Raw genomic sequence first — 26,676 nt, forward strand, 5'->3', positions numbered from 1 at the left:
TTATGACCCGTGCATAGCACGGGTGTTAATACTAGTAATCTTTAAACACTTGAGTTGATTCCACTGCACATTTCCACAAAACTCCAAGTTACAAGATTGGAGTGTTAACACTTTTAGGAATGAGCATGAGTAGAGGCATGGTCGGACACGGTAAACTTCGCTACTATTAAAACCAGCTAAGACTTTTGTAGAATTGCGCCGCAGATGTAAATGTAATTCTTCGACTCCATTTCTCTGGGCAAAATTCACCCACAAATCAACATTGCTAAACATTGAACTCGCAAGCTTATGACACGAATCAAACCTGAATTTCAAAACCTTATTCCCATTCCAGCATAACAAAGCCCGATTAACAAAATTCCGAAGCTTACTATCATCACCAAACAACATAGCAACATTATCGAAATTAAGATAGGGGGAAGTGGTCCAAAAGTCCCTCCAGCGTTTGGATAGAAGAGAAGTCCTAACCACATCCGTCATTGACAACCGCCAAAATATGTCAAATATTAAAAAATCGGGCAACTCTCTTAGAAGTTCCCCATGATGACATCTCTTTAGGTTTTCCATCGCCAAATATCGGTTTAATCAAGCTAAAAATTGACTTGGAAGTGTTGAAAGATCTGTGTTTGTTCATTCAACTTGTCTGTCTTTCATTACAATATACACTGCCATTTTATAGGCTAGAAAATGGTATATACTTGGCAAGATTTGCCCTAGATACTAAAAGGAAAATATATCAATTCCCTTAATTTTGTAATATCAATCAATCATCCGTGATCTCCACCAATCTTCTTCTCCTTTTAATTGATTCTTTCCAACACTCCCCCTCAAGTTAAGTAATGGGATCACCCATTCTTAACTTGCCCAATGCCTTATGGATGCTTCTAGCATCAACAGCCTTTGTAAGAATATCTGCCAACTGATCTTCAGATCTCACAAAAGGAAGTTCTACTATCTTGGATTCTATGTTGTCCTTGATAAAATGCCGATCCACCTCGACGTGTTTAGTACGATCATGCTGGACTGGATTCTCGGATATGCTGATCGCCGCCTTGTTATCACAGAACAGTCTACATGATTTCTGTGAGTTCAACTCCAGCTTAGTCATCAACTTCTTCAACCATAGAATTTCTGTCAATCCACTCTTGATTCCTCGGAATTCTGCTTCAGCGCTCGACAGTGCTACCACCCTTTGCTTCTTGCTTCGCCATGTGACAAGATTTCCCCCTACAAAGGTGAAATATCCTGCAGTCGATTTTCTATCATTTGGATTTCCCGCCCAATCAGCATCTGTAAACCCATGAATCTCCAAATGTCCATGATTCTCAAACAGAATTCCATGGCCTGCTGTCCCCTTTAGATATCGAACAATCCTCAGTGCTGCTTCCCAATGAGCTACTTGAGGTGCATGCATGAACTGACTGACTACTCCAACTGCATAAGCTATGTCGGGTCTTGTGTGGGATAGGTATATCAATTTCCCAACCAAACATTGATATCGAGTGCGGTGGGTAGCTTCAGCTCCTTCTACTATTTGCAGACCGTGATTCTGAACCATAGGAGTGTCGGCTGGCTTGCAGTCCAATAGTCCTGTTTCTGTAAGTAATTCAAGAACATACTTCCTCTGACTGATGAAGATCCCTTTTTTCGATCTCAACACTTCTATACCCAAAAAATACTTCAGCAATCCCAAGTCCTTCATTTCAAATTCTGTAAATAAATTCTTCTTCAGCTGATCCATCTCCTCTTCGTCATCTCCAGTGAGGATCATATCGTCTACATAAATGATTAGGCATGTGATCTTTCCTTCCCTCTTCTTTAGAAACAGTGTGTGATCAGAATTGCTTTGTTTGTACCCGTACTTCTTCATCACCTCTGTAAACCTTCCAAACCAAGCTCTAGGCGACTGTTTCAGCCCATACAGTGTTCGTTTCAGCTTGCAAATCTTCCCTCCTTTGAATTCCCCCGCAAATCCAGGAGGTGCTTCCATATAGATTGGTTTCTTAAGTTCCCCATGTAAGAAAGCATTAGTCACGTCGAACTGATGGAGCGGCCACTCCCTGGTCGCAGCTATCGAGAGTAACACTCGAATAGTACTCATCTTGGCAACAGGTGAGAAGGTCTCTGCATAGTCAACTCCATAGGTCTGTGTGTAACCTTTGGCTACTAGTCTTGCTTTATACCTTTCAATCGATCCATCTGCTCTTCGTTTAATGGTGAAAACCCACCTGCATCCCACTGTTCGAACTCCATCAGGTTTCAGACAAACTTCCCATGTGTTGTTCTTCATTAGGGCCTGCATCTCTACCAGCATTGCTTCCCTCCATTTTGGAATTTTCATAGCCTCCTCAGCTGTGTATGGAATTTCCTCCTCCTCATACAGGGCTGCTTCAAATGCCCTAGCCATCTCCGTTAAGTTGGCCTTGGCTAGGTTCGCCATAGAATATCTGGCTTTGCTAATCCTCTCAGGACTATATCTTTTGGCCGGAATGCCACGAGTAATCCTTGAGGGGAGTATATAACGGCCAGTATCCCCATCAATTGCTGCATTCTCATTCTTATCTACACCAGACTCGTCAGGGGTAATAACTGTATTATCTGAGATAGTTTCAGGAATTACCTCGGATATCACTGGAGGAGGAGATTCAGGCGTAGGCGTTTGAGGAGGCTCTACAGCAGACATGACCGGCTCGGCGGTGACACTAGCTTGCTCTGTTAGTTCCACGACCGAGGGCATTGGATATGGCACAGACACACTGAGGGGTCGAATTATTTCACAACAGTACTCTCCCCCTGACCCTGAGGTTTGGTGTAAAAGAATTCACTTTCAAGGAAATTACAATTCATCGTTGTTATAATTTTCCTAGACCCCGGATGATAGCATCGATAGCCTTTTTGATTTATCCCATAACCCAAGAACACACATTTTAATGCACATGCAGAAAATTTTCCCCTTTCATGTTTTGGCACATGTACATAAACTGAGCAACCAAAAATTTTGAGCGGAAGAGTGAGAGGTGTAGGAATATCAGTTAAGGATGAAAAATTCTGTAGAGGAGTGTTCATACCCAATATTTTTGTTGGCAGTCGATTAATCAGGTAAACAGCAGTAGCAACAGCTTCGGGCCATAGAAACCTAGGAACATTGGAGTCAAAGAAAAGGGCTCTTGTGACTTCTAGGATTATCCTATTCTTAGGCTCAGCTACCCCATTTTGTTCAGGAGTGTATGGACAAGTGGTTTGATGGACTAACCCTTTCCTCTTAAAAAACTGGGTCATTTCTGTATTCACAAATTCCCTTCCATTATCAGATCTAAGGATTTTAACAGTGGTTTGGAATTGTGTCTTAATCATTGTAAAAAAATGAGTAAATTTTTCAAAAACCTCTGATTTATTTTTCAAAAAATATACTCAAGTCAATCTAGTGCAATCATCTACAAAGATAAGAAAATATTTAAAACCATGATCACCAATAATAGGAGCAGGACCCCAAACATCAGCATGCACTAGAGAAAAAAGAGTCTTAACACGAGTATCACTTGATCTATACGATTGTATGTGGCTCTTTACCAAAACACAAGATTCGCAAGTAATATCTTTAAACTGAGAAAATTTTGGAAAAAGCAATTTTAAATAACCCGAGGATGGATGCCCCAGTCTGCGGTGCCACAGCCAAGCTTCCCGATTGGCAGATCCGTGAGCAAGCATCGTGGTGCCACCTTGTTGAGCAATCTCATCCACGTAATAGAGGCCTTGACGCTCAGTGCCACGCCCAATTATCCTCCTCGTCCTGATATCATTACAGAAGTTTGGATGCATCAGTAACGTACAGTTCAATTCTTTCATCACATGGCTAATAGACATGAGTTTATGGGACAATTTAGGCACATAGAGGCAATTTTTGAGCTTTAAGGTTGGGGAAATCTCAATGGTTCCACTCCCACTCACAATAGTCAATTCCCCATCCGTGGTTTGTATGTGGCTTTTTGTAGCTTCATCAAATTCAGAAAAATCATTTTTATCATAAGACATAGTATCAGTCGCCCCACAATCAAAAATCCACCCTTTCTCCTTAGAATCACTCTTACTTTGGGCGACATACGCAATTGGGAGACTATCCAAAGGTGCAAAACGATTCGGACTTAAAATAGAGTTTTCAGCAATTTTAGGGACCCTATTTGGAATTTTCTTGTTCTGGGGACCTAATTGCACACACTTGGAATTTAGGGCACCTAATTGAATACTATTCATGCAGTGGGGTATTTTTCTAGCATCATTAATTTTAAAAGGACTAGGGAGCAATTTAAATTGGGGATCAAGGTTTTTCAACCCCAATCCGAGACCTCCACTTGATGCGCCTCCCCCTTTTCTCTCTATAAATGCCGTTTCTCCAATTCCGGCCGTCTCGCCAGTCCTGCCGCCTCCACCTTGCTGCTGGCCGGCTTCCCCTACTCTTCCATAGGCGACGGAGACCTCCCGGTTGCCCGCTCCTTGCGGGAACAGCCCACCTCCGTCCTCAACTCCGATTGCAAGTCGGGCTTTATCCTTTTGATTCCCGTCCCACCACTCCGGAAATCCGATGAGAAGGAAGCAGGTTTCTCTTGTATGCTTGTTCTTTCCGCAGTGTGAGCACCACATCTTTGATTTGTCGAGTTTGAATTCGCGGCGGTTGGGCGGTTGTGTGGTGGTTCTTGATGGTGGTGGCTGGTGATTTTGGCGTTGCTGTGGTGTATCGGGTCTCCTCATCTTTAATCGTGCATCCTCCATGTTTGGTTTCTCCTCGTCGTCTGACATTTTTGCAGGTTGGAATTCGCCGCCTTCTAGATCGGGAAAGGTCCGCCTTCAAGGTTGGGACAGGTATAAGGGCTATGATGATTTTGTTATGAGCCTTTGCTCTGGTACCATGTTGAAAGATCTGCGTTTGTTCATTCAACTTGTCTGTCTTTCATTACAATATACACTGCCATTTTATAGGCTAAAAAATGGTACTCCCTCCGTCCCAAGGTATTAGACCAACTTTCCTTTTTGGAATGTCCCAACATATTAGACTCATTTCCTTTTTTAGCAAAAAACATCTATCTTATTTTATTCTCCACCTACTTTTTTCTCTCTTCTCTCTCCTACTTTTTCTCTCTCTCATACTTTACTCTCTTCACTTTAACTATTTAAATATCAATTCCTTAAATCATGTGCCCAAAAGAAGTGAGTCTAATACTCTGGGACGGAGGGAGTATATACTTGGCAAGATTTGCCCTAGATACTAAAAGGAAAATATATCAATTCCCTTAATTTCGTAATCTCAATCAATCATCCGTGATCTCCACCAATCTTCTTCTCCTTTTAATTGATTCTTTCCAACAGGAAGCAATAACACATTCTATCAAATCTCCATGCCATTAATTAAACCACCAAAACATAATTAAACTCGAAATTTACCGATATACATTCAAATCAATAACACATGCTATCACAATTGACAAAATCAAACCCTCCAAAACATAATCAAACTCATAATTTACCTAAACTTATTCGAATCAATACCATATACTGTCAAATCCTCGAATATATCATTTAGCAATCGAACAAATCAAAACTTCTAATATCAATTCAGAACAAAAAATTACCTAAACACACTCGAAGCAATGTCACATGCATAACCACTGAAACATAATCAACTCAGAATTTACCTAAACGATACGCTATCAAATCCTCCAAGATTCCACAGAAAGCTTCCTTCTCACTTTCAGCAGCCCACAAAAATCTTTTTCGTTGTACGTTCTTATTGTGGTTCAACGTAAAATATTGAAGAATAAATATTAAATTCATCTTTGAAAAATAGAATTGTTTGAAAAGGCAAAAATTTCAATCCACATTTGGTACAGTGTAAGTAAAAAAAAAAGAAAAAAGAAATGATTGAAGTATTATTAGTAAAGATTTAGAGAGGAATCTTTTTTCTAAAATTGATTGAAGTAAAAAAAAAGTGATACAAAGGAAAATTGATTGGAGTATTAAATTTTTAAGTGTAGATGATGAACCAAAATAAAAATAGATTTTGTTTTTAAAGAACAGAAATAGAAGTAAAATATTTAAAATTATGAAATCGAAGTCTTGAATTTAATTCCAAATACATTACCAAAAAATATATTCCAATTTAGAATTAATTTTAATTTCACAAACTCCTAATTCAATTTGAACTATATAGTTAAAAATTCAATTATATTTAGTAGACATCTTCGTTCAATTCTTTACTGCATTGCGCTCAGATAATACGTACTGTTCTTCTCGGCCTTCGCTCCCAATTTTTTTTAATGTCTTTCATTTTAATTTGCATTTTTTTCGAATAGTATAATTAAATCTTAATATTAGTAGATTTTCATATTTTTTAATTAATGTGATTGATTAATTTGCATTTTGCGCATATTTTTTTATTTTTCAAAGACAACTTACACATAAATATTTGGCATACCAACTCAATAATTCGGCATCAAATATTGAAGGGATTTGATGATATTCTAAAAATTTACGTATAAAATTAATTAATATTTTTTAAGAAATACTTAGATGAATAAAATCTATAGAAAAATTGATCAGTGATTGAAATATTTAAGAAATATTTGCCGTAGGCTGTATAATAGAAGTTGAGATGGAAAGTGTTGAAGATTGAAAACTAGTTAACAGGCCATGCAATTAACTCGTTGAAAGAATATAATCATGCAAACTCTTTAGCATTTTCAATTATCTGTGCAATTTGAAGATAGAACTTTATCAAAAATTTTGATCATGAGATGTTTGGCATCAAACATTAAAACTTGATAAATGACAATCCAAGTCTAATCATTAGTTTTCATTTGTCACAGAAGGAAATTAAGAAGTGTACTACGTATGAAAACAACACCAGTTTACTCCAAAAATGTGAGAGAATGCTTTACTGCGCTGAATAAGCATAGGGTACAAAAATACAATCCGCAAAATGAAACTTTAGTTGAACAGCACAGCAAGTCGAAAGCAAGAAAAGGAAAACTAGCTTCCCTCCCTGGAGAAGCATGATTTTGCCAGTGATATTTGAAAGAAAATGTACGACAAAAGCTAGTAATTACCCATAAAACAAGACAATCAGTTAGTGACCTGAGGCGTTCCTATGACTAAAGGCTTAACTGGGTGAGATTAATTGTGCAGTTAGTCGAAGATCTCTGCATCCCCTTCAGTTTCTGTGACACCAAAGACAAAGAATTTGATGGTGCAGGCGACTTGATTGTATATAATTGGAAAACAATCTTTTCTAGCTTGCTTGCGTATTTTAACAGAATCTCAATCAATGGGAATATGTCGTAGCCCTGATCAGACCAAGTAACCTCAATTGTCCTCAACCGAAGAAGAAAGGACTCGGGAATATTTGCCTCAAACTTGAGTGGCTCGGTGTCATCTTGGAGGCCGTCTTCTTTCTTGCCTCTAATGACTAATGTCTCCAACTGAGGGAACATCGCTAGAACACCTACTGCTTGTTTGCAGTCATCCAAACAACATCTGAGTTCTAGGGATTTGACATTGGGAAAAGCTGAGTGCCTAAAATTCATTTTCAAACCTCCAACCACCTGATATAACAATACATTTGATTATATTCAAAATAAGATAGAGCAAAACCAACTTGGTTAAATATAAAGAAGCCCTAACAAAAACACTGCCGGCACCAGACAAGTTGGCCAACAAGTGTGCTCTTGATATTTGTTAAAATCTCTATCATGTAATTGTTCTGATCTCTACATACAAATTTATACATCACTATTCATCTACAATAAATGTAAGTCATAAAAGGAAATGCAAAGAAACCAAACCTTGGGGCAACAGACTGATAATGCGACGTTTTCCACATGTTGAATGCTTTGAAGAATTTGACTCAATGCCTTTGACAACCAAACCTGCAAAAAATGGCCTAAACCAAAAGGCACCGAACCAAGAACTGCACGCGTCAAAGATGAGACATCCGTCAGAAAATACTTCTTATATGGAAGTCCTTTAATCTCTAATGATTCAAGATTCGGGGTACAGATTCTCAGATCGGAAAGCACAAAGAAATCATCCGGCCCCATAATGTACTTGTCAATAGACAGCTCTTTCAAACTATTAGATTGGATACTCAATATTCCACCTTTGTCAACATAAGTCAGGTAAAAGACTTTCAACTGAGGAGTACTAGACAATATTTGGCCAATCACATCTGGAGCGGCCCTAAAAGCATTAATCTTCAAACACTCGAGTTTATTCCACTGCACATTCCCATTAATCTCCAAGTTACAAGATTGGAGTGATAACTCTTTTAGGGATGAGTAAGAGTAGAGGCACGGTGGCACGCGGTAAACTTCCTTACCATCAAAACCAGGCCAAGCTCTTTTAGTAATGCACAACACATGTAAATCTAATTCTTTAACTCCATTTCTCTGGGCAAAATTCACCCACCAATCAACATCACTAAACATTGAACTCGCAATCTCATTATGCGAATGAAACCTGAACTTCAAAACCCTATTCCCATTCCAGCATGACAAAGCTTGATTAACAAAATTCTGAAGCTTACTATTATCATCAAACAACATAGCACGATTATCGAAATTGAGAAAGGGGGCAGTGGTCCAAAAGTTCCTCCAGCCTTTCGATAGAACAGATGTCCTAACCACATCCGTCATTGGCAACCTCCAAAATATGTCAAATATTAACACATCAGGCAACTCTCTTAGAAGGTCCCCATGATTACATCTCTTTGAGCTTTCCATCTCATAATCAGCAAAATATCAAAACCCTGAGGTGTAATCAAGCTGAAATTACTTGGAAGCAATAACACATTCCATCAAAGCTCGATGCCATGAAACCACAAAACCAAATCAAACTCGCGCGAAATTTACGATGTATATTCAAATCAATAACTCATGCTATCACATTCACAATCGACAAAATCAAAACCTACAAAACATAATTAAACTCAAAATTCACATAAACGTATTCGAATCAATACCACGTACTGTCAAATTGTCGAGTATCATTTAGCAATTGAAAAAATAAAAATCAAAACTTCTAAAAGTTAATTCATCACAAACTGTACCTAAACACACACCAAGCAATGGCATATAATCAACTCAGAAATTACCTAAACGATACAATATCAAATCCTCGTAGATTACCTCAAAAAGCTTCCTTCTCTTGCTCTGCTGCAGGCGTTATTGTTCAGTGTAAAATATTTATAGACACATGTCTATTGACGGAAAAAAATTTAATAAGATCACCACAAATATTAGTCCGTATTTCACCTTTTGTCAATATTTTAGATTCTCACTTGTGTGTTATGGTGGACGATTAATTTATTTTTATATTTGTCTAAAGTTTTTTAAAACATAAGTACTTATCTCGTTTCATTTCATGTAAATTGAGTTATTTTCTCTTTTTAAAATTTTTTTAAGATAATTGAATTATTTTTAATTAATAAAATAATATTTTCCTTTTTTTTTATTCTCTTGCACCTTTCTAACTTTATTTATCTTACTTTATTCATTATTCACTTAAAACACAATTCTTATTCACCATTCACTTCAAACAAAATTTTTAGTCGTCATGCCAAAAAAATACTCCCTCTGTCCCATTAGAAATGAAACATTTGCTTTTTCACACATATTTTGAAAAAATAATAATAAATAGTTAAAGTGGAAAAAAAATAAAGTAAAAATGAGAATAATATAAAGGGGACTCTCCTCTACATTGTTCTCTCTCTTACTTTATTTTTTCACCACTTTAGTTATTTATTATAATTTTTTCAAAACAAGTGCGCAAAAACAAACGTTGCATTTTTAATGGGACGGAGGGAGTATTTATTAATAAAGAATGAAGGGAATAATAAATGATTGGTGTATTGTTTATGAAAAATAAGTTCTACCTTATAAAAAAGAAATTTTTTTTCAAATAAAAATAGACTATTTTCATTCGCAAGAGGAAAATATAGATGTCATTTTTATAAAAGAGATAAGAGTATATAATACTTCTTCCGTCCCAGATAATTCGACCCAGGATTCTATTTTGGGTCGTCCCATATAATTTGTCTCACTTCACTTTTACCATTTTTAGTAGTGGACTCTATATTCCACTAACTCATTCCTACTCACATTTTATTATAAAACTAATACTTTAAAAGTAGGACCCACCTCCCACCAATTTTTTCAACTCACTTTTCATTACATTTCTTAAAATCCGTGCCGGATCAAAGTGTCCCAAATTATCTGGGACGGAAGGATTACTCTATAAATATATGCATAATTTTTGGCAATCGGTTGAGAAACGGCATGCAGAAAATTGTGGAGCCGATTTATTTTCCTCAAATTTGACCGATTGGACGTTAGAGAAATTTCCACCCACCATGAATACGATAGATTTTACATATGCCACAATACTTTAATTTTTATCATTCTAATACTTTATCCATCCATCAATAAACTTTTTATTTTGATATTTTTTTTATCCATCAATAAACTTTTTATTTATTTTTTCTATTTTTGCTTATGTACCTCTCATTAAACTAACTTTATCCCACTCATATTTTATTATAAAACTAATATATAAAATTAGGACATGTTGAAGAGTGTAAAAACAAACGGATTTTTACCTATCTATTTAGGTGATTATGACATAGATATATGAATATATCACTTAAATTCACATAGAATACGTTAAAAATGTGATATGAAGAATATCTCGAAATCATCCACAAATGATTGCCATAGAGCTCTCCTCATGGTGGAGGCTAGAGTTTCATGTGTGAATAATGATAATGTTGATTGTGTTGTCTTCTATTTATAGAATCATGTTAATGGACTAGGTTAGGGATATAGGGAAGTATGGACTGGGGCTAACCCATTCGACATGTACTAATTAAATTAATTAACTCATATACATATACAAATGAAATACTCCCTCCGTCCCAAAAAAGTAGAATATTTGGGACGCTACATGAATTAATACATGATTAATAAAATAAGAGAGATGAGGAGAATGATAGTTAGTGTTAGTGGATAGTGAGACTTATAAATGAAACGGGAGAACTTTCCACAAATGAAATGGGATATTTTTATGGAATGGAGTGTCCTTTTTTACGGGACGGATGGATTATTATTTTGGACCACTATAGAAAATAATAATGACCTTATGTCCATTCCTAAACATTCTAAGTAATTGAGTTCCATTTTGATTTATAATATTTTCCGTGATTAAGTTGTCAATATCCAGTTATTATTTTTTTAGTTTGCTATGAACTTTAAATTAATTAATACTATCTTGTTTTCAAGAGTTTGTCCACTTCGAGATGTACATGTATATATATACGTTTACCTATTATTATTCTTTGAACAAATCCAAACTGGTCGGGTTTTGAATAATGAACTTTTCTCGAACTATTAGAGTTTTGTATACTAGAAATCACGTTTCGAGTGATTGGATATTGTAATAACTCTTATTTTATTTTTCAAGGAATAAAACAGATTATTTTTGTCATAATGTTGTTATGTTTTACATTTAATGGTTGTTTTATTACATGTTTAAATGTATAAGAACTTAACAAAGTCTAAGTCTTTGTTTTAGTAGACCGGTTGTGGGCGTCGTCCACTGTAAGGTAACACGGTCAGTTCTAAACAAAGAAAAAGAAGAATTTCACAACCTAGATAGGCTTTGACTACTTATCGAGAAAGGTTGCAATGTCAGTCCGATTGTTTCTAAGCCTTAATGAAATAAGATGACATTGGTGTGGTATAGCACTGAACGGATCCAACAGCAAGACGTGTCTTTATGTCATCTACTGAAAGACGAGGTCTTGATAAATAAGTATTTCTTAATCTACATACGTTAGCATTGAGCATACGATATTGATTATGCACTACTTTGATTTATCAAATGGTGCGGGTTTTTCATAACCCAATAAGCATGGTATATTGGGTAGTATTAATATCTAGCGGTGCTAGGATTGCTATTATATAGGAACGCACGCGAGGGGAGTCTTGTTTGATAATTTCCTCAAGAGGAGCGTGAAACAAGGTTTTATTATTCGGAACCTAGCTAGTTGGAGTTTGATTACTCTATGAATAATAAATAAGAGTTTCGTGCTTAATCCACTCTTGGAATTAATAAGAAGTTAATTAATTAAGTCCATAGCAAACAATAATTAATTAATGGACATTTCTATCTTAAGTGCAGGAAATAAACATTTAATTATAAATGGAAACTCAGATTACTTGTAATTTCGAATTTGGATGGGGAGTGCAATATTATTTCTGTAGTGGCTGCAAATAATATTCCAATATAAGCTTATATTAAATTGTGGGTTCAATTTAATTAGTCCTAAGCTAATTTGGGGAGCCCATATCCAAAGCCTTCCATAGATCTCTAACTTGGCCTAATATGAATTATAATAAATAGGAGAATAAAGGAGAGACGGACACACATTATTTTGTACACAATCAAGCTCTTTATCTTGACCTGGACGATTTTTTTAGCTCTCCTCCGTGAGAATTTCTGTCTTCTTTATTCGAGTCTTAAGGCTTCTGTTGAGATCAGCCCACATTGATATAGGAATACGGTTCGGGAACCAGTCAGAAGATCCGTGGTCGAGTATTGAAGATCGGCACGTGGAGAAGTAGCAAGTCATCCGCCATTCTTTGGAGAATCAAGAAGGTATAACTTATTCTCTGTAGAAAAGCCTGTTTTAGGTTTCAATTAATCAAAAGCATGATTTGATTTGAGTTATGAGCATGATACACGTGAAAATTGCGCGAATAGAATTTGCCTAAATAATCTGCTAAATAGATCTAGTCTCTGATTTATTGCATGCTTCCGCTGCCAACCCTTACAATCGGTATCAAAGCCAATTTTTGGCTCTAATTATTTGGATTTAAACTTCGCGAAATTCATGTATGCATGCGTTATTTGATTTCCTAGAGTGTTCTTGTATTTAGTTGTTAAATATGCATGATGAACTCAAGAACTATCGAATCAAAGAACTTGAATTTTTCGATCACGCGAGACATATGATCTGTCGCGCTTGCGCCGAGACGGATCGCGTTGCGTATGATCGGAGAAAGGGTGGTCGAAGCAGTGGGAGCCGTGGGTCGATGGTGACGGGGTGACGCACAGACGAGCGTGGGCCCGTATGCGCCGCCGGCCGAGACCGCAAACCCTAGCCGGCGACCTGTGCGAGATCAACGGAGGACCGGCGAGGCATGCTGAGAAGTTCCCGGAGCTGCTCCAGAATCTGGCCGAGATCGCCGCACGTCGACATGAGACGATGGCTGATGCAGTGGGAGCGAACGTCGGAGCGGCTGGACGTGACGAGGAGGCGATTTTGGCCGAGAGGAGCTCCGTCTTAGGCGTGAGTCTCCTGGCCTAGAGAAATCGCCGGCGTCTCGTGAATTTCTGGCCAAGAAGCCGAACCCTATGATTCGACGCATGGCCGAGAGTAGCTACGCCGAACGTGCACGCTGCTGGCCGAGATGCGTGTCCGATCAGGTTTGCCGGATTCCGGCGACGAACTCGCCGGAATTTTCTTTGTTCATCGTTCGTGCAAACCTCGTACGATGAGATAACGATGAAGAAATATTTTAATGATTATTTAATTCCTAAAATTAATAGATATTATTAAAATAATATTATTTAATAGAAATAAAATATTTTGAGAAGATTTCCCTAGATTTTAGGAATATTTTGATTATTTTCTATATCTAGGGAAATAAATATATTATATTTAATCCCAAATGATATAGATGAGAATAATTAAATAGTTTCTTAAATATTATATATCTAGATATCCTAATTAGGATAGATATATAGGAATTCATTAAATGATATAATTATCTCTCTTCCTAATCTTGAATAAGGAATTAATTTGAATTTAATTTTTCATGTCTGTCCAAGATTTAAATAATGTACTTTATTTTAGACATATCTTATAGAAGACATGAGTGAGAATTAAATTCTAGCCAATTAAGAATAAAACTTCCTTAAATATCTGCAAGTATACAGAGTAGGAATAGTATAACTAAAGGTCAGTACCGGGATATCGAACACGGAGAATATAATTGCAACTGACTATCATGTACTAAGCGTCAAATACTATCTAGAGAAACAAGAGTTTTGGGTTTAAAATAAAACAAATAAACAAACTAAAACAACAAAAGCAAAGAAGATAGAATCAGACAAATAGAGGAATTTCGAGGATAATGATTTCACTAACTCTTTAGTTATTCTAATTAGTTCTACGTTCATCCGACTCAAGTTTTATCACGATTTGTCCCTATCATGCATCAATACTCATGTCACAAATATTGTATGAACATATAAGATAAACCAATCAAAGCAAAGCTATCACCGATCAAAGATTGACAATAATCAAGGGAACAGCCAATTAGTCGAACAAAAGTTCAAGAAAAATCAAGTGGAAACGAGTTCTGAACATTAAACATAAAAGTCAAATACTATCAAACCTCAAAATTCTATTGTTTAGCAATCCATAGACAGATGAACTAAAACAATAATTAAAGTATGAGACATGAAATAAACAATCAAAACCCAAGGATGAATCTTGAAGTCTCCATGCTCCTCTTGCCTTGCTTCAATCTCCAATAATGGTGATGGATGAATGAATTAGGGTTGGAGAATGGAAGGAGGAGCTATGAAAGCTCCCCTTTTTGGGGCTATGGAAGGGTGAATTGAATGAATGAGGTTATGGGGTATATATAGGCTTGAGAAGGATTTAAATTTGGTACTCCCTCCGTCCCGCTTAAGATGACACGTTTTCTTTTTTAGTTTGTCCCAACTAAGATGACTGATAAGGCTAATTTCATGCATCGGTTATGTGGTGAAAAACACTTTATTTTACTGGGTCTAACGCAGTTTTTAAGCCAGGTGTGTGAAGGAATCGCTAGATCCAGGAAGAGATGGAGCCTGGAGGCAATGGACTAGCGAAGGAAAACGAAGGAAAGTGAGCAGAGTTGAAGAGAAAAAAAATGGCTGGACGAAGGGAGTCAATAGCTGAGGGCAACAAAGACTATTCATACCTCGCTGGACCCACTTCCACGCCTATATATAAAGGAGCATGCAGCACACAAGATAGACATGATTTTGCTCTCAGCTCACACACTTACACACACTTGGGAAAAATGGGAATTCTGGGGTAGTTAAGGGTTTCTAGGGGTTTCATCTTCAGAGAGAGTTAGCGGTAACACCGTCCTCACGGAGGGCGAAGATACATTCAGTTTACATTCAGTTTCTGCACTTTTATTCCGTCGAACTTCAACGTTTGGAAGTCGATTTGGTTGTTTGCTAGTACCGATTATCTATGCATTTAGTTTATGTCATGATGGTGTTTATTTTGAGTTGATTATGTTGATTCTGAGTTTTTGTTTGAGGTTTTATTTCGGCAGTTGAATATTATTCTCTGTTTTGGATGTTTCTGTGCTTGATCTGGGAGATAGGTGGTGGATCTGTGTTGTTGTTGTTGATCGGTGGTTGATCAGCGAATCTGTAGCCATGGACATAAATTTGGATGGAGTTTGTTTCGGATGCTTGGATCCAGAGTGGATTTAGCATCCGAAGTTGGATCTGAACAGGGGAATCAAGTTGTGCATGGATTTCGAACTTTCTGCTCTCTTTTAATTTTACTTCGTCTAGTAGTCGCAGATCTGTTAGTTTTAATTGTTCTTCGTTTAATTGCTTTAAATTCAGTCTGCTTCGTTTTTTATTACGTCCTATCTCTGTTTTTACTGAAAATTTTTATGCAAATTGTTGGAGAAGATGATGTCGCTATTAGTTAGTACTTTAGTTAGTTGTTTTCCAGCTTTTTGTCCGTACTTACCGTTTCAGCAAATGGTCCCCACCGTCAGTTTATTTCCCAGATCTAGGTAATTAGAGAATAGTTTTTTAGATCTAGTGATTGTTCCGCTTGTTCCAGTTTATATGCATGATTTCTGTTCTGCCTAGATCTAGCTGTTAGCGTAGCAGATTTCAACTCCAAGTTTAGTTTAATTTCCTCAACCCAAATTGCGTGGCAGCAGCCAACCCAAAAATAGTCCCGAATCCTTGAGCATGTTTAATTGCGCATTCATCTCTGTGGGATCGATCCCTACTTCCCTGTGCTAATTTTAGTATACGTGGTTGAGGGTTTTTGAAGAGGTATTCTGTGTGTCCAACGACCGAGATCTTCCAACGATCCGTGAGTTCCTAGACCCTGTGATCTAGTGGATTCACTGGACCTAGGAAGCTTGTTATTCCTTTCTGTGCACACAGTCTAAACAAAAGTAGCCGAGCTTCAATGACACATTTTCTTTTTTGGAAACTTACTCTCTCCAATTAATACACCCAACAACCTTTTCTCACTCCTATTAAAATATTCATCTTTCTTTCCCTCTCTATTTTAATACTTACACCCACCTTTTCTCTCTCCAATTAAACACTTTAACCAATAACTCCTAAAATCTCGTGCCGGCTAAGGAATGTGTCATCTTAGGCGGGACGGAGGGAGTAATAAGTTTCCTCCAAGCATTAGGAAATATGGAATTTTCGTGCCCCATAGAAGAAGGAAAAGATTTGGCTTCATAAGGTAATATCTTCTTTCCTTCTTTAAATTTCCGCCTAAACTGCAGTTGACAGCTTTGCGTGACTTTGGTAGAACGGTGGTAGCTCTCTCAACAGAACTCCGATTGAGGTGATCTTGGTACCAACTTGAAGATCTTTTCAAGACGAAGAGAATGGTGTATAGAACGCTCTGATTGGACTTTGGGATCGCTGAAAAATTGAGTTTGAACACAGCTGTCGCGCGCCGCGTTTTCCCAGCGGTCGCTGGCAAGGGTCTAGCGACCGCTAGAGAGAGTCAAAGCCCTGTGGAGTCTTTGCAGCGACCGCTTTGCATGTTGCAGCGGCCCGCTGGGCGTCCCTTCAGTTCCAGCTTCCGGAAATTCACCTTTTTATGCCCTTTTTTTGCTTTATTTTGCATATTTCTCACAAAACACGTCAAAATACCAAAATGAATAACATAAGCGAATAATGGACATGTAATGCAACTTTGACACTCAAAACGGACCAAATAATAGCCTTAAAATCGTGAAAAATCCGAACGTATCAATGGCCAAGAAGATAAAGTTTTGAAGTTGAAGAAAGCCTTGTGTGGGCTAAAGCAAGCACCAAGGGCTTGGAATAACAAGATCGACAAGTATCTTGAAGATAATGGTTTCACCAAATGCCCACATGAACATGCGCTCTATGTGAAAAGTAATATCTTAATAGTGTGCTTGTATGTGGATGATCTCATTTTCATTGGAAACAATCCCAAGCATGTTCGAGGAATTCAAGAAGGCAATAACTGAAGAATTCGAGATGGTAGACATCGGGCTATCAGCATACTATCTCGGAGTGGAAGTAAAGCAACTCAAACATGGAGTTTTCATCACACAAGAACTACGCAAAGGAGATCCTGAAGAAGTTCAAAATGGAGGATTGCAACCCAATCAACACATCGGTGGAATGCGGGATCAAGCTGTCTAAAAATGATAAAGATGAAAAGGTGGAGCCAACACTATACAAGAGCTTGGTTGGAAACTTATGATACTTAACTTGCACAAGGTCGGATATATTTTACGCTACAGGGCTCGTAAGTCGCTACATGGAGAATCCAACCATCACCCACTTCAAGGCAGCGAAGATAATACCGCGATGTCTCAAAGGTACGATCGACTATGGCCTATTATATTCAACTACTAATAATTATAGGCTTGTTGGCTACAACGATAGTGATTGGGCTGGAAACACTGATGACCGTAATAGTACAAGTGAATATGTGTTCTACATAGAAGACAATGCTTTCATTTGGATGTCTAGCAACCCATTGTCACTTTATCAACCTGTGAAGCCAAATATGTGACAGCCACCTTCAGTGTTTGTCATGCAGTTTGGCTCAAAAGTTTATTATCAGAGCTCGGGTGGCCACAAAAATGAGCCAACAACTATTTGTGTGGATAACAAATCGGCGATTGCGCTATCAAAAAATCCAGTGTTCCACAACCGAAGCAAGCACATCGACACCTGCTACCACTACATCAGAGAATGCGTTGCAAATCAGGAGATTCAAGTCGAGTATGTGAAATCGCAAGATCAAGTTGCCGATATTTTCATAAAGCCCCTCTAGTACGAAGACTTTATCAAGATCAGGACGCTGCTCGGAATGACAAATCAAGTTTAAGAGGGGGTGTTGGAATATTAAAATATAAACTTGATTTTGTGAATATCTAGATAGGGGAGCACTGGGGTGCATCCTTAATTAGAATGCTAACGTACATCCAGTCACGTGCTGCCACGTGGTACGAAAAATGCAATATTGTAAACATAAAAAATGCAATACACATTTGTGAAGTTGTACATGCATTTCCGCAGATTGCACTTTAGTTATAGATAAATTGCATTTTATATTGTTAATTTTTGCATTTTAACATAAATTGTCTACAATGCAAAATAAACTATGTATAATGCTATTCGTCTACATATAAAATGCAAATTAAACAGTCAATATCTAAAATACAAAACTCAACAATAAAATGCAATACGCCTATAACTAAAATGCAATCTGCCAAAATTCATCTATCATTTCTACAAGTGTATATTGCATTTTTGTGTTTACAATATTGCACTTTTCGTGCCACGTGACAGCACGTGATTGAATGTACGTTAGCACTTGACAGGTCCTAGGAGTGCAGTGCGTGCGGTGTGATATGTCACTCGATCTAACAGGTTCAGAGGATTCGACTAGACTTCAGAGGCTAGAAGATCATGAAACTATTAGAAATGGGTCGTTGGGTGCACTCTATTCCTTCAAAAACCTCAACCCACTATACTACAACTTAGCACAGGGAAGTAAAGGATCGATCCCACGAGGACGAAGGTGTTACAAAACTGCATTCGAGGATGTTTTGGGAAAAGGGGTTGGCTGCTGCCACGCAATTTTTGTGGGTCGAGAACTTAAAACTACTTGGTCTAAGAGAGAGAAAAATTTAACTCTACCTACTGGGTCTAAGAACTGGGAACGTACGGAACATACATGACTGGGATATTTTAAAGTTCTAAGACAACTGGAGTAAACTTAACTAGACAGACTTTCCTAATTTGGACAGACAAGCATAAAGCGAAAAGTAAAGACAAATTTCCTTCAACTACCAGGATCTGGAAAAGCATGCAGAAAAGTAAAAAGACGAAGCAAATCGTACTGACAGGGTCTAGGGGACATGCAGAAAAAGCAAAGTACATGCTGAAAAGTGTTGACATAAAGCAGATCTGGTTCTAACTACCAACAACTTCATCTTCTTCGGGAATCAAACGAGAATAGCAGATAAAACAGAGTATTAAACACCATGTAAACAGAGCAAGCTTCAGATCTAGACTTAAAACGAGAAATTAAAGCCTAAACTAACAGATCTACACTACTGGACCTAAAGGATGCAGAAACAGAAAGTAAACAGTCATGATCATGCACAACGTAAACAGCAAACACCAAATACGCGAAACTCCAACTCAAAAACACCACGATTCAACAAAATCCAAACATCTCCATACGCGAATCCCCAACCTCCATCAACAAACCAACATATTTCAGCTTCAAACATCCAACAGTAACAAGACGAAAGCTAAAAGCAAAAAATAAACATAAACTCAGAGATATCTAACCAAAAGCAAACATAAACTTCCATAATAACTGGAAATAGGTCCGAATCCAGTAGATCAAAGTCAGAAGCTAAAGACGCGAAACTTAAAAACCACAAAGTACTAAACGAAAGCAAATAAGTTAACAAGGCGGTGTTACACAGCAAAATAACGATGATAACGATGAGAACCACGGTGGCCAGAATCTTTCATATCCAAGTGCGCAGCAGACGAAATGAGAAATTTGAAGTGTGGAACTAAAGCATGGAACGAAAGCTAGAGCTAGTAGAAAAGTGTAGAAGTGGCTGTTCACGGCTTGTCTTGTTCTTCAAGGTTGAGCTCCTTATATATGTGAGGCTCTGATCCCTAGGGTATCCCTCTGGTGATTTGACGCTCTTGCCCTTGAGTAAGACTCTTTAAAATAATCTGCTCTCGCTCCATTCTGCTCCTGTCATCAACTTTTGATTCTCCCAGGTTCGAACGACGACGTCTGATTTTTACTTCAATTCCATCTCTTTTGCATCTGCCAGGTCCGGTAACAGCAACTCCTGGGTCCGGCAGATTTACTACGCACCTGAACTCATAAACGCACATTAGCGCCCCAAATGCACAGAATTTCAACCCTAAACCGATGCATGAAACGAGCCTTATCAGCACTTTAAAATTAGTTAGCATATTAGTATATCCATATCTAGATTAGATATTATGTAGAATTATCTAGACTTTGGGATGAAAATATCTAGATATTTTGGCGAAATTAACTAAAGATGGAATTCTCTATAATATAGATATTATCTAAAAATATCTAGATTTTTTATTAAAAATATATAGTTATTTAAAATATAAAGAATTAAGTAGAGAATTCTACAATATTTAAGGAGTGCCTATAAATAGGGATGAGTTGTAACATTTTATAGAAGTTGAGAACTTGAGAAGTTTGAAGAATAGAGAGTTTCTTAGTTTCCCCACTTTACCTCTCCTAAATCATTTTCCATATATTTCACCTATTGTCATCTTAAATATTTCCTCCAAACTAAAATACTCATCCAACATATAGTATCCTATATTACAACAAGGAGAAGATAAGGAGAAGATAATGAATTGTTAATATGTTAGGCTTCATTCCTATAATTAGTGTAAAAAAAATTCACTTATGCAATTAAGTATCATTAGCGTTACAATCTTACTATAACTTGCCCATGGTTATAGTACTATGCATGTATTTGTGAATATGTAACTTGTTTTTATCGCCCGCATCCGCGTCCGCTCGCGCTTGTGCTTGTGCTCGTCGATGGTTCAGCAATGTTATCTACCAAGGCACCTATCAAGACAATTAACCTACTTAAATAAGCAAATTATAAAATAAAATTTTTTTTAACAAAGTAAAACAATAAAAAGTTTTTCCTTTTCGAATCAGGTTTATTTAGTAAGCTATGCATTGCTGTGAATAAGGTCTCCAAAGGATAACTATGTCACCTATGCATTGCTGTGAACAATATCAGATATGCTACTTGGGGTTGATTTGTCACTAAAAGTACAATGCACGCCATCGGAGGAAGCAATGCACTACCAGAGCGCGTTATGAAATCTTTTCAGCAATAGGCAAATACAACAGTTACACTTACAAAACATTAATTTGATTTGCATATGAAGAAATAAATCTAATAAACTCATCCATTACTCATGGAATACACACATACACATATACATTAAAGTCTAGGTAATATGCTGCTACTAGTTTTAATATTATCTTGTTTACCTAAAAGATTTGCAAGAGAAGGATAAAACTAATTATCTTATAGTAGTAATATTAACGAAACGCTATTGAGAGAATATAAACCAATCGATTAAAAAATAAAAAATAAAATAAACCAATCGATTTCATAAGAATAAAACACAAGGGAAATGTTAAATTATTGAGCTTAGGGCATGTTCATTTTTATTTTTATTTTTGTCCTAATTTCAATTCTAACATTTCAAAGATTTAATTCTCTGAAGAATTGAATCAGAATTATATGTCCTATAATTTTTGAAATTATATGGCCCATATATAATTTTCGGCCCCATTGTTTAATTTACAAGAATTGATGTCAAATATGGCCCAAATAGAAGAGGTGGAAGATGAGTTTGACCTAATTGCATTTTGGAAATGACAAAAATAACCCCCATCCCCAATTTCCCCAAATTTCACCTGGGAAACGAAATTTTTTGATTTCCCACAAACAAAATGTTCTAAAATTGGTTGGAGTAAATAAAAGTGATAGAAAGGAAAATTGATTGGAGTATAAAATTTTCAATATTAGAGGATAAACCAAAATAAAAATGGATCCTATTTTTAAAGAATGAGATAGAAGTAAATTAATTAAAATTATGAAATTGATTTCTTAAATTTTAATTTCAACTACATTACCAAAATTATACTAGTACTATTTTAATTTAGAATTAATTTTAATATATATTTAAAATATTTAAGTACTTAGTAGACATCTTCGTCAATTCTTATACGCCTTATACGTGGCGCATACTATGCACATAGTACATACATTGTGCTCATATAAAACGTACTCTTCTCGGCCTTTGCTCCAAATATTTTTTAACGTCTTTTATTTTAATTTGCATTTTCTTGAATCACAATTAAATCTTAATATTAGTAGATTTTCATGTTTTTGTTTATTTGTATTTTACTTTTTAAATTTGGAATCATAAATGAGAATAATAAAATTCAAATTCAAATTCAAATTCAATTACAGTATTATAGTGTGATTTTGTTGCAGGGCCTGTGAAACAGAAACTACACGTCAAATATGGCCCAAATTGTCACTTTGTGAAAAAATCAAATGGGGTACAAATTTTATCATCCTTTTCTTTATCATATTTGGGCATTTGGCGCATAATTTTTTACTAATTTTTTCAAAGGCAACTTACACTACCAACTCAATATTTCGGCACCAAATAGGCAAAGAAATATATTTGATAATATTCTAAAAAATTACGTATAAATATATTAATATTTTAAAGAAATATTTACATGAATAAAATCTAAAGAAATATTGATCAAGTGATAGAAATATTTCAGAAATATTTGCTGTAGGTTGTGCAATAGAAGATGAGATGGAGAAGTGTTGAAGATAGAAGAACTTGTTAACAGGCCGTGCAATTAACTCGTTGAAAGAATATAATTACATAAACTGTAGCATTTTCAATTTTCTATGCAATTTGAAGATAGAATTAAATTTTGAGCATGAGATGTTTGGCATCAGACATTAAAGCAAGCTTGATAAATGACAATCTAAATCTAATCATTAGTTTTCATATGTCACACATTAAAGTTAAGAAGTGTTCTAACTTCTACATATGAAAACATCAGTTACTCCAAAAATGTGCGAATGCTTTACTGTGCTGAATAAACATATAGTACTAACAAAATACAACTGCAAAACGAACCTATAATTGACACAGCACAGCAAGTCGAATGCAAGAAAAGGGAACCTAGCACTTCCCTCCCCAGAGAAACATACTGTTGCCATTGATATTTGAAAGAAAATGTACGACAAAAGCTGGTAATTACCTGCCAAACAAGACAATCAGTTAGTTACCTGAGGCGTTCCTATGATTAAATGCGTAGCTGGGTGATATTAATTGTGCAGTTAGTCGAAGATCTCTGCATCCCCTTCAGTTTCTGTGACACCAAAGACAGAGAATTTGACGGTGCAGGCGACTTGATTTCATATAATTGGAAAACAATCTTTTCTAGCTTGCTTGCGTATTTTAACAAAATCTCAATCAATGGGAATATGTCGTAGCGCTCAGACCAAGTAACCTCAATCGTCCTCAGCTGAAGAAGAAAGGACTCGGGAATATTTGCCTCAAACTTGAGTGGCTCGGTGTCATCTTGGAGGCCTTCTTCTTTCTTGTCTCTAATGATTAATTTCTCCAACCGAGGGAACATTGCTAGAACACCTACTACTTGTTTGTAGTCATCAAAACAACATCTGAGTTCTAGGGATTTGACATTGAGAAAAGCTGAGTGCACACAATTCATTTTCAAAGCTCCAACCACCTGATATAACAATACATTTGATTATATTCAAAACAAGATAGAGCAAAACCAACTTGGTCAAACATAAATTAAGAAGCCCTAACAAAAACCAACTTGGCCAACAAGTGTGCTCTTGATATTTGTTATATCAAATAATTGTTCTGATTTCTACATACAAATTTATTCATCTACAATAAATGTAAGTCATAAAAGGAAACACAAAGAAACCAAACCTCGGTGCAACAGTCTGATAACGCGATGTTTTCCGCATGTTGAATGCTTTGAAGAATTTGACTCAATGCGTGTGACAACCAAATCTGCAAAAAATGGCCTAAACCAAAGGGCACCGAATCAAGAACTGCACGTGTCAAAGATGAGACATCCGTCAGAAAATACTTCCTATATGGAAGTCCTTTAATCTCTAATGTTTCAAGATTCGGGGTACAGATTCTCAGATCCGAAAGCGCAAGTAGATCGTCGCGCCACAAAATGTACTTGTCAATAGACAGCTCTTTCAAACTACTAGATTGGATACTCAATATTCCACCTTTGTCAACATAAGTCAGGTGAAAGACTTTCAACTGAGGAGTACCAGACAATATTTGGTTAATCACAGCTGGAGCAGCCGTGTAAGCATTAATCTTCAAACTCTCGAGTTTATTCCACTGCACATTTCCACTAATCTCCAAGTTACAAGATTGGAGTGATAACTCTTTTAGGGATGAGTAAGAGTAGAGGCACGGTGGCACGCGGTAAACTTCCTTACCATCAAAACCAGGCCAAGCTCTTTTAGTAATGCACAACACATGTAAATGTAATTCTTCGACTCCATTTCTCTGTGCAAAATTCACCCACAAATCAACATCGCTATACATTGAACTCGCAATCTCATGATACGAATGAAACCTGAACTTCAAAACCCTATCCCCATTCCAGCATGACAAAGCCTGATTAACAAAATTCTGAAGCTTACTACCATCACCAAGCAACATAGCACGATTATCGAAGTTAAGAAAGGGGGCAGTGGTCCAAAAATTCCTCCAGCGTTTGGATAGAACAGAAGTCCTAACCACATCTGTCATTGGCAACCTCCAAAATATGTCAAACAATAAACAATCGGGTAAGTCTCGTAGCAGGTCCTCGTGAATACATCTCTTTGGGTTTTCCATCTCTTAATCGGCAAAATATCAAAACCACCTGAGGTTTAATCAAGTTCAAATTACTAGGAAGCAATAACACATTCAATCAAATCTTGATGCCATAAAACCACCAAAACATAATCAAGCTCCAAATTTACCGATATATACACAATCGACAAAATCAAAACCTCCAAAACATAATCAAACTCAAAATTCACCTAAAGAATCAATACCACGTACTGTCAAATTCTTGAATAAAATCAAACCTTCTAAAAGTTAATTCATCACAGAATTACCTAAGTATACACAACTCAGAATTTAGCTAAACGATACAGTATCAAATCCTCGGAGCTTACCTCATAAAGCTTCCTTCTCTCGCTTTGCTGCAGAGTTTTACAGTTCAGGATCAAAAAATATTTATACGCACATTTCTGTTGAAGGAATAAAAATAAATAAGGTACTCATAATTAAATTTAGGAAAATGAGGTCTTGAATTTGCAAATAAAGCATTTAATTCCAACAACATCACTACAAAATTGCTACTCCATAATTTAAAATTAATTTTACAAACTCCCAATTTAATTTATAAATATTTAAAAATTAGTAGACATATTCCTCAAGTTGTTATACACATTATATTCAACTCATACTAGCACTACACATTGCACTCATATTAAAAGATCAGAAATGTAATTTATGAAATGTTAGAGACTTGATATGATATTTTTTTCAAAAATTTGAAATTCAAAAAAAAAAGTTAGAAAATCAATTATTATAGTCCATTCACTTTTTAATACTACTAAAAACAAAGTGTTTTGATCACGTTTTGTATTTCATCCTAGGTGGGATACGATTTTCCGAAAATACATCATCATTTGAAAGTAAGTCAGAGATTTGATTAATGTGATTAACGAGATTATTCACAATCGACTTATCGACTTGGAGTGCTACAAACCTACCAATAATTGATAAAAATGAAATTAACACATAAACCAATAAATTCAATTGGAGTCTGGTTTGATTAACGTGGTTAATGAGATTATTCACCATCGACTTGGAGTGCTACAAACCTACCACTAATCGATAAAAATTGAAATCAACACATAAACCAACAAATTCGGTTGGAGTCTGGTTTCGCTAGTTGGACTAACATAAATAGCCTACACAGTGTCGTTTAAACTAGAAAAAAAAACTAACGAAAACTCAAACAATAAAATCTTAACAGATTAGGATTTTAGGGGATCAATAAATGGGGAAGTTGAAAAAACAAAATAAGTTACCTTACTTGTTTAAACGAAAATGAGAAAACTCACCAAATTCTTTGTGATGTGAAAGCACAAAATGAAACTGCGTAGAAGCGAGAATTGCGTGGAGAGAATCTGAGGGAGCGGCGGCTAGATTTGTAGGGAAAAATTAGAGCAACGTGAGGATAGTTTCGTCATTAAGTTAAATTGATGAGGATAATTTTGACAATCCAAACTTCAATCCTTATTTGTAGTAGTAATTTGTTGTATACCAAACATGTCAATAGAATAATCACAATTATCTTTAGCTATCAAACACCAATCAACTTAAATAAACTAATTGAAACTATAATAACTATCAATGAATATATCATTTATAGTCGAAATATGATATAACTACCAAACAACACCTAAAAATATTTATACTAGTAGTAAATTCTAAATGACTCCCCTCTGCTTAAGTTGAAAGTTCATTTTAATGAAGCCCAAATTCAAATCCAAATCCTAAAATGAACGAAAGCCAAACTAAATTTAAGTTAGCCAGTAGTAA

The 26,676-nt window shown here is 36.2% G+C and overlaps 3 protein-coding genes and 1 pseudogene across 3 annotated transcripts; 1 reads left to right on the top strand and 3 right to left on the bottom strand.

Annotated features, from left to right (window-relative positions):
• On the bottom strand, positions 1 to 567 carry LOC148930026 (F-box/FBD/LRR-repeat protein At1g13570-like). The gene has a single exon (XM_089069192.1). It carries the CDS (start codon positions 565 to 567, stop codon positions 1 to 3), a length of 567 nt encoding a protein of 188 aa, XP_088925318.1.
• Positions 568 to 7,061: 6,494 nt separating this feature from the next.
• LOC125209121 (putative F-box protein At1g49610) lies at positions 7,062 to 8,768 on the bottom strand. The gene is made up of 2 exons (XM_048108728.2): positions 7,833 to 8,768; positions 7,062 to 7,592 (listed from the first exon to the last, which is right to left on the bottom strand). Exons 1-2 carry the CDS (start codon positions 8,766 to 8,768, stop codon positions 7,143 to 7,145), a joined length of 1,386 nt encoding a protein of 461 aa, XP_047964685.1. The 3' UTR covers positions 7,062 to 7,142.
• Positions 8,769 to 17,349: 8,581 nt separating this feature from the next.
• On the top strand, positions 17,350 to 18,033 carry LOC125209122 (secreted RxLR effector protein 161-like; annotated as a pseudogene).
• A 4,994-nt stretch (positions 18,034 to 23,027) lies between these two features.
• On the bottom strand, positions 23,028 to 26,553 carry LOC125211548 (putative F-box protein At1g49610). Its single transcript, XM_089069063.1, has 4 exons — positions 26,196 to 26,553; positions 25,239 to 25,313; positions 23,977 to 24,940; positions 23,028 to 23,764 (listed from the first exon to the last, which is right to left on the bottom strand). The coding sequence occupies exons 3-4, from the start codon at positions 24,910 to 24,912 to the stop codon at positions 23,318 to 23,320; spliced, it is 1,383 nt and encodes a 460-aa protein (XP_088925189.1). The 5' UTR covers positions 24,913 to 24,940; positions 25,239 to 25,313; positions 26,196 to 26,553; the 3' UTR covers positions 23,028 to 23,317.
• Positions 26,554 to 26,676: the final 123 nt, after the last annotated feature.

The sequence above is a fragment of the Salvia hispanica genome, chromosome 3, assembly GCF_029641045.1.
Source record: "Salvia hispanica isolate PSC_SH4W2 chromosome 3, Shi_PSC_v1, whole genome shotgun sequence".
Taxonomy (NCBI): domain Eukaryota; kingdom Viridiplantae; phylum Streptophyta; class Magnoliopsida; order Lamiales; family Lamiaceae; genus Salvia; species Salvia hispanica.

Bases quoted from the DNA above. Each gene is read 5' to 3' on its own strand.
- LOC148930026 (XM_089069192.1), bottom strand. From the start codon at position 567: ATGGAAAACCTAAAGAGATGTCATCATGGGGAACTTCTAAGAGAGTTG.
- LOC125209121 (XM_048108728.2), bottom strand. From the start codon at position 8,768: ATGGAAAGCTCAAAGAGATGTAATCATGGGGACCTTCTAAGAGAGTTG. The intron at 7,593-7,832 runs GTTTGGTTTCTT...TTGTTATATCAG, and splicing joins TATCAGTCTGTTGCCCCAAG to GTGGTTGGAGGTTTGAAAAT.
- LOC125211548 (XM_089069063.1), bottom strand. From the start codon at position 24,912: ATGGAAAACCCAAAGAGATGTATTCACGAGGACCTGCTACGAGACTTA. The intron at 23,765-23,976 runs GTTTGGTTTCTT...TTGTTATATCAG, and splicing joins TATCAGACTGTTGCACCGAG to GTGGTTGGAGCTTTGAAAAT.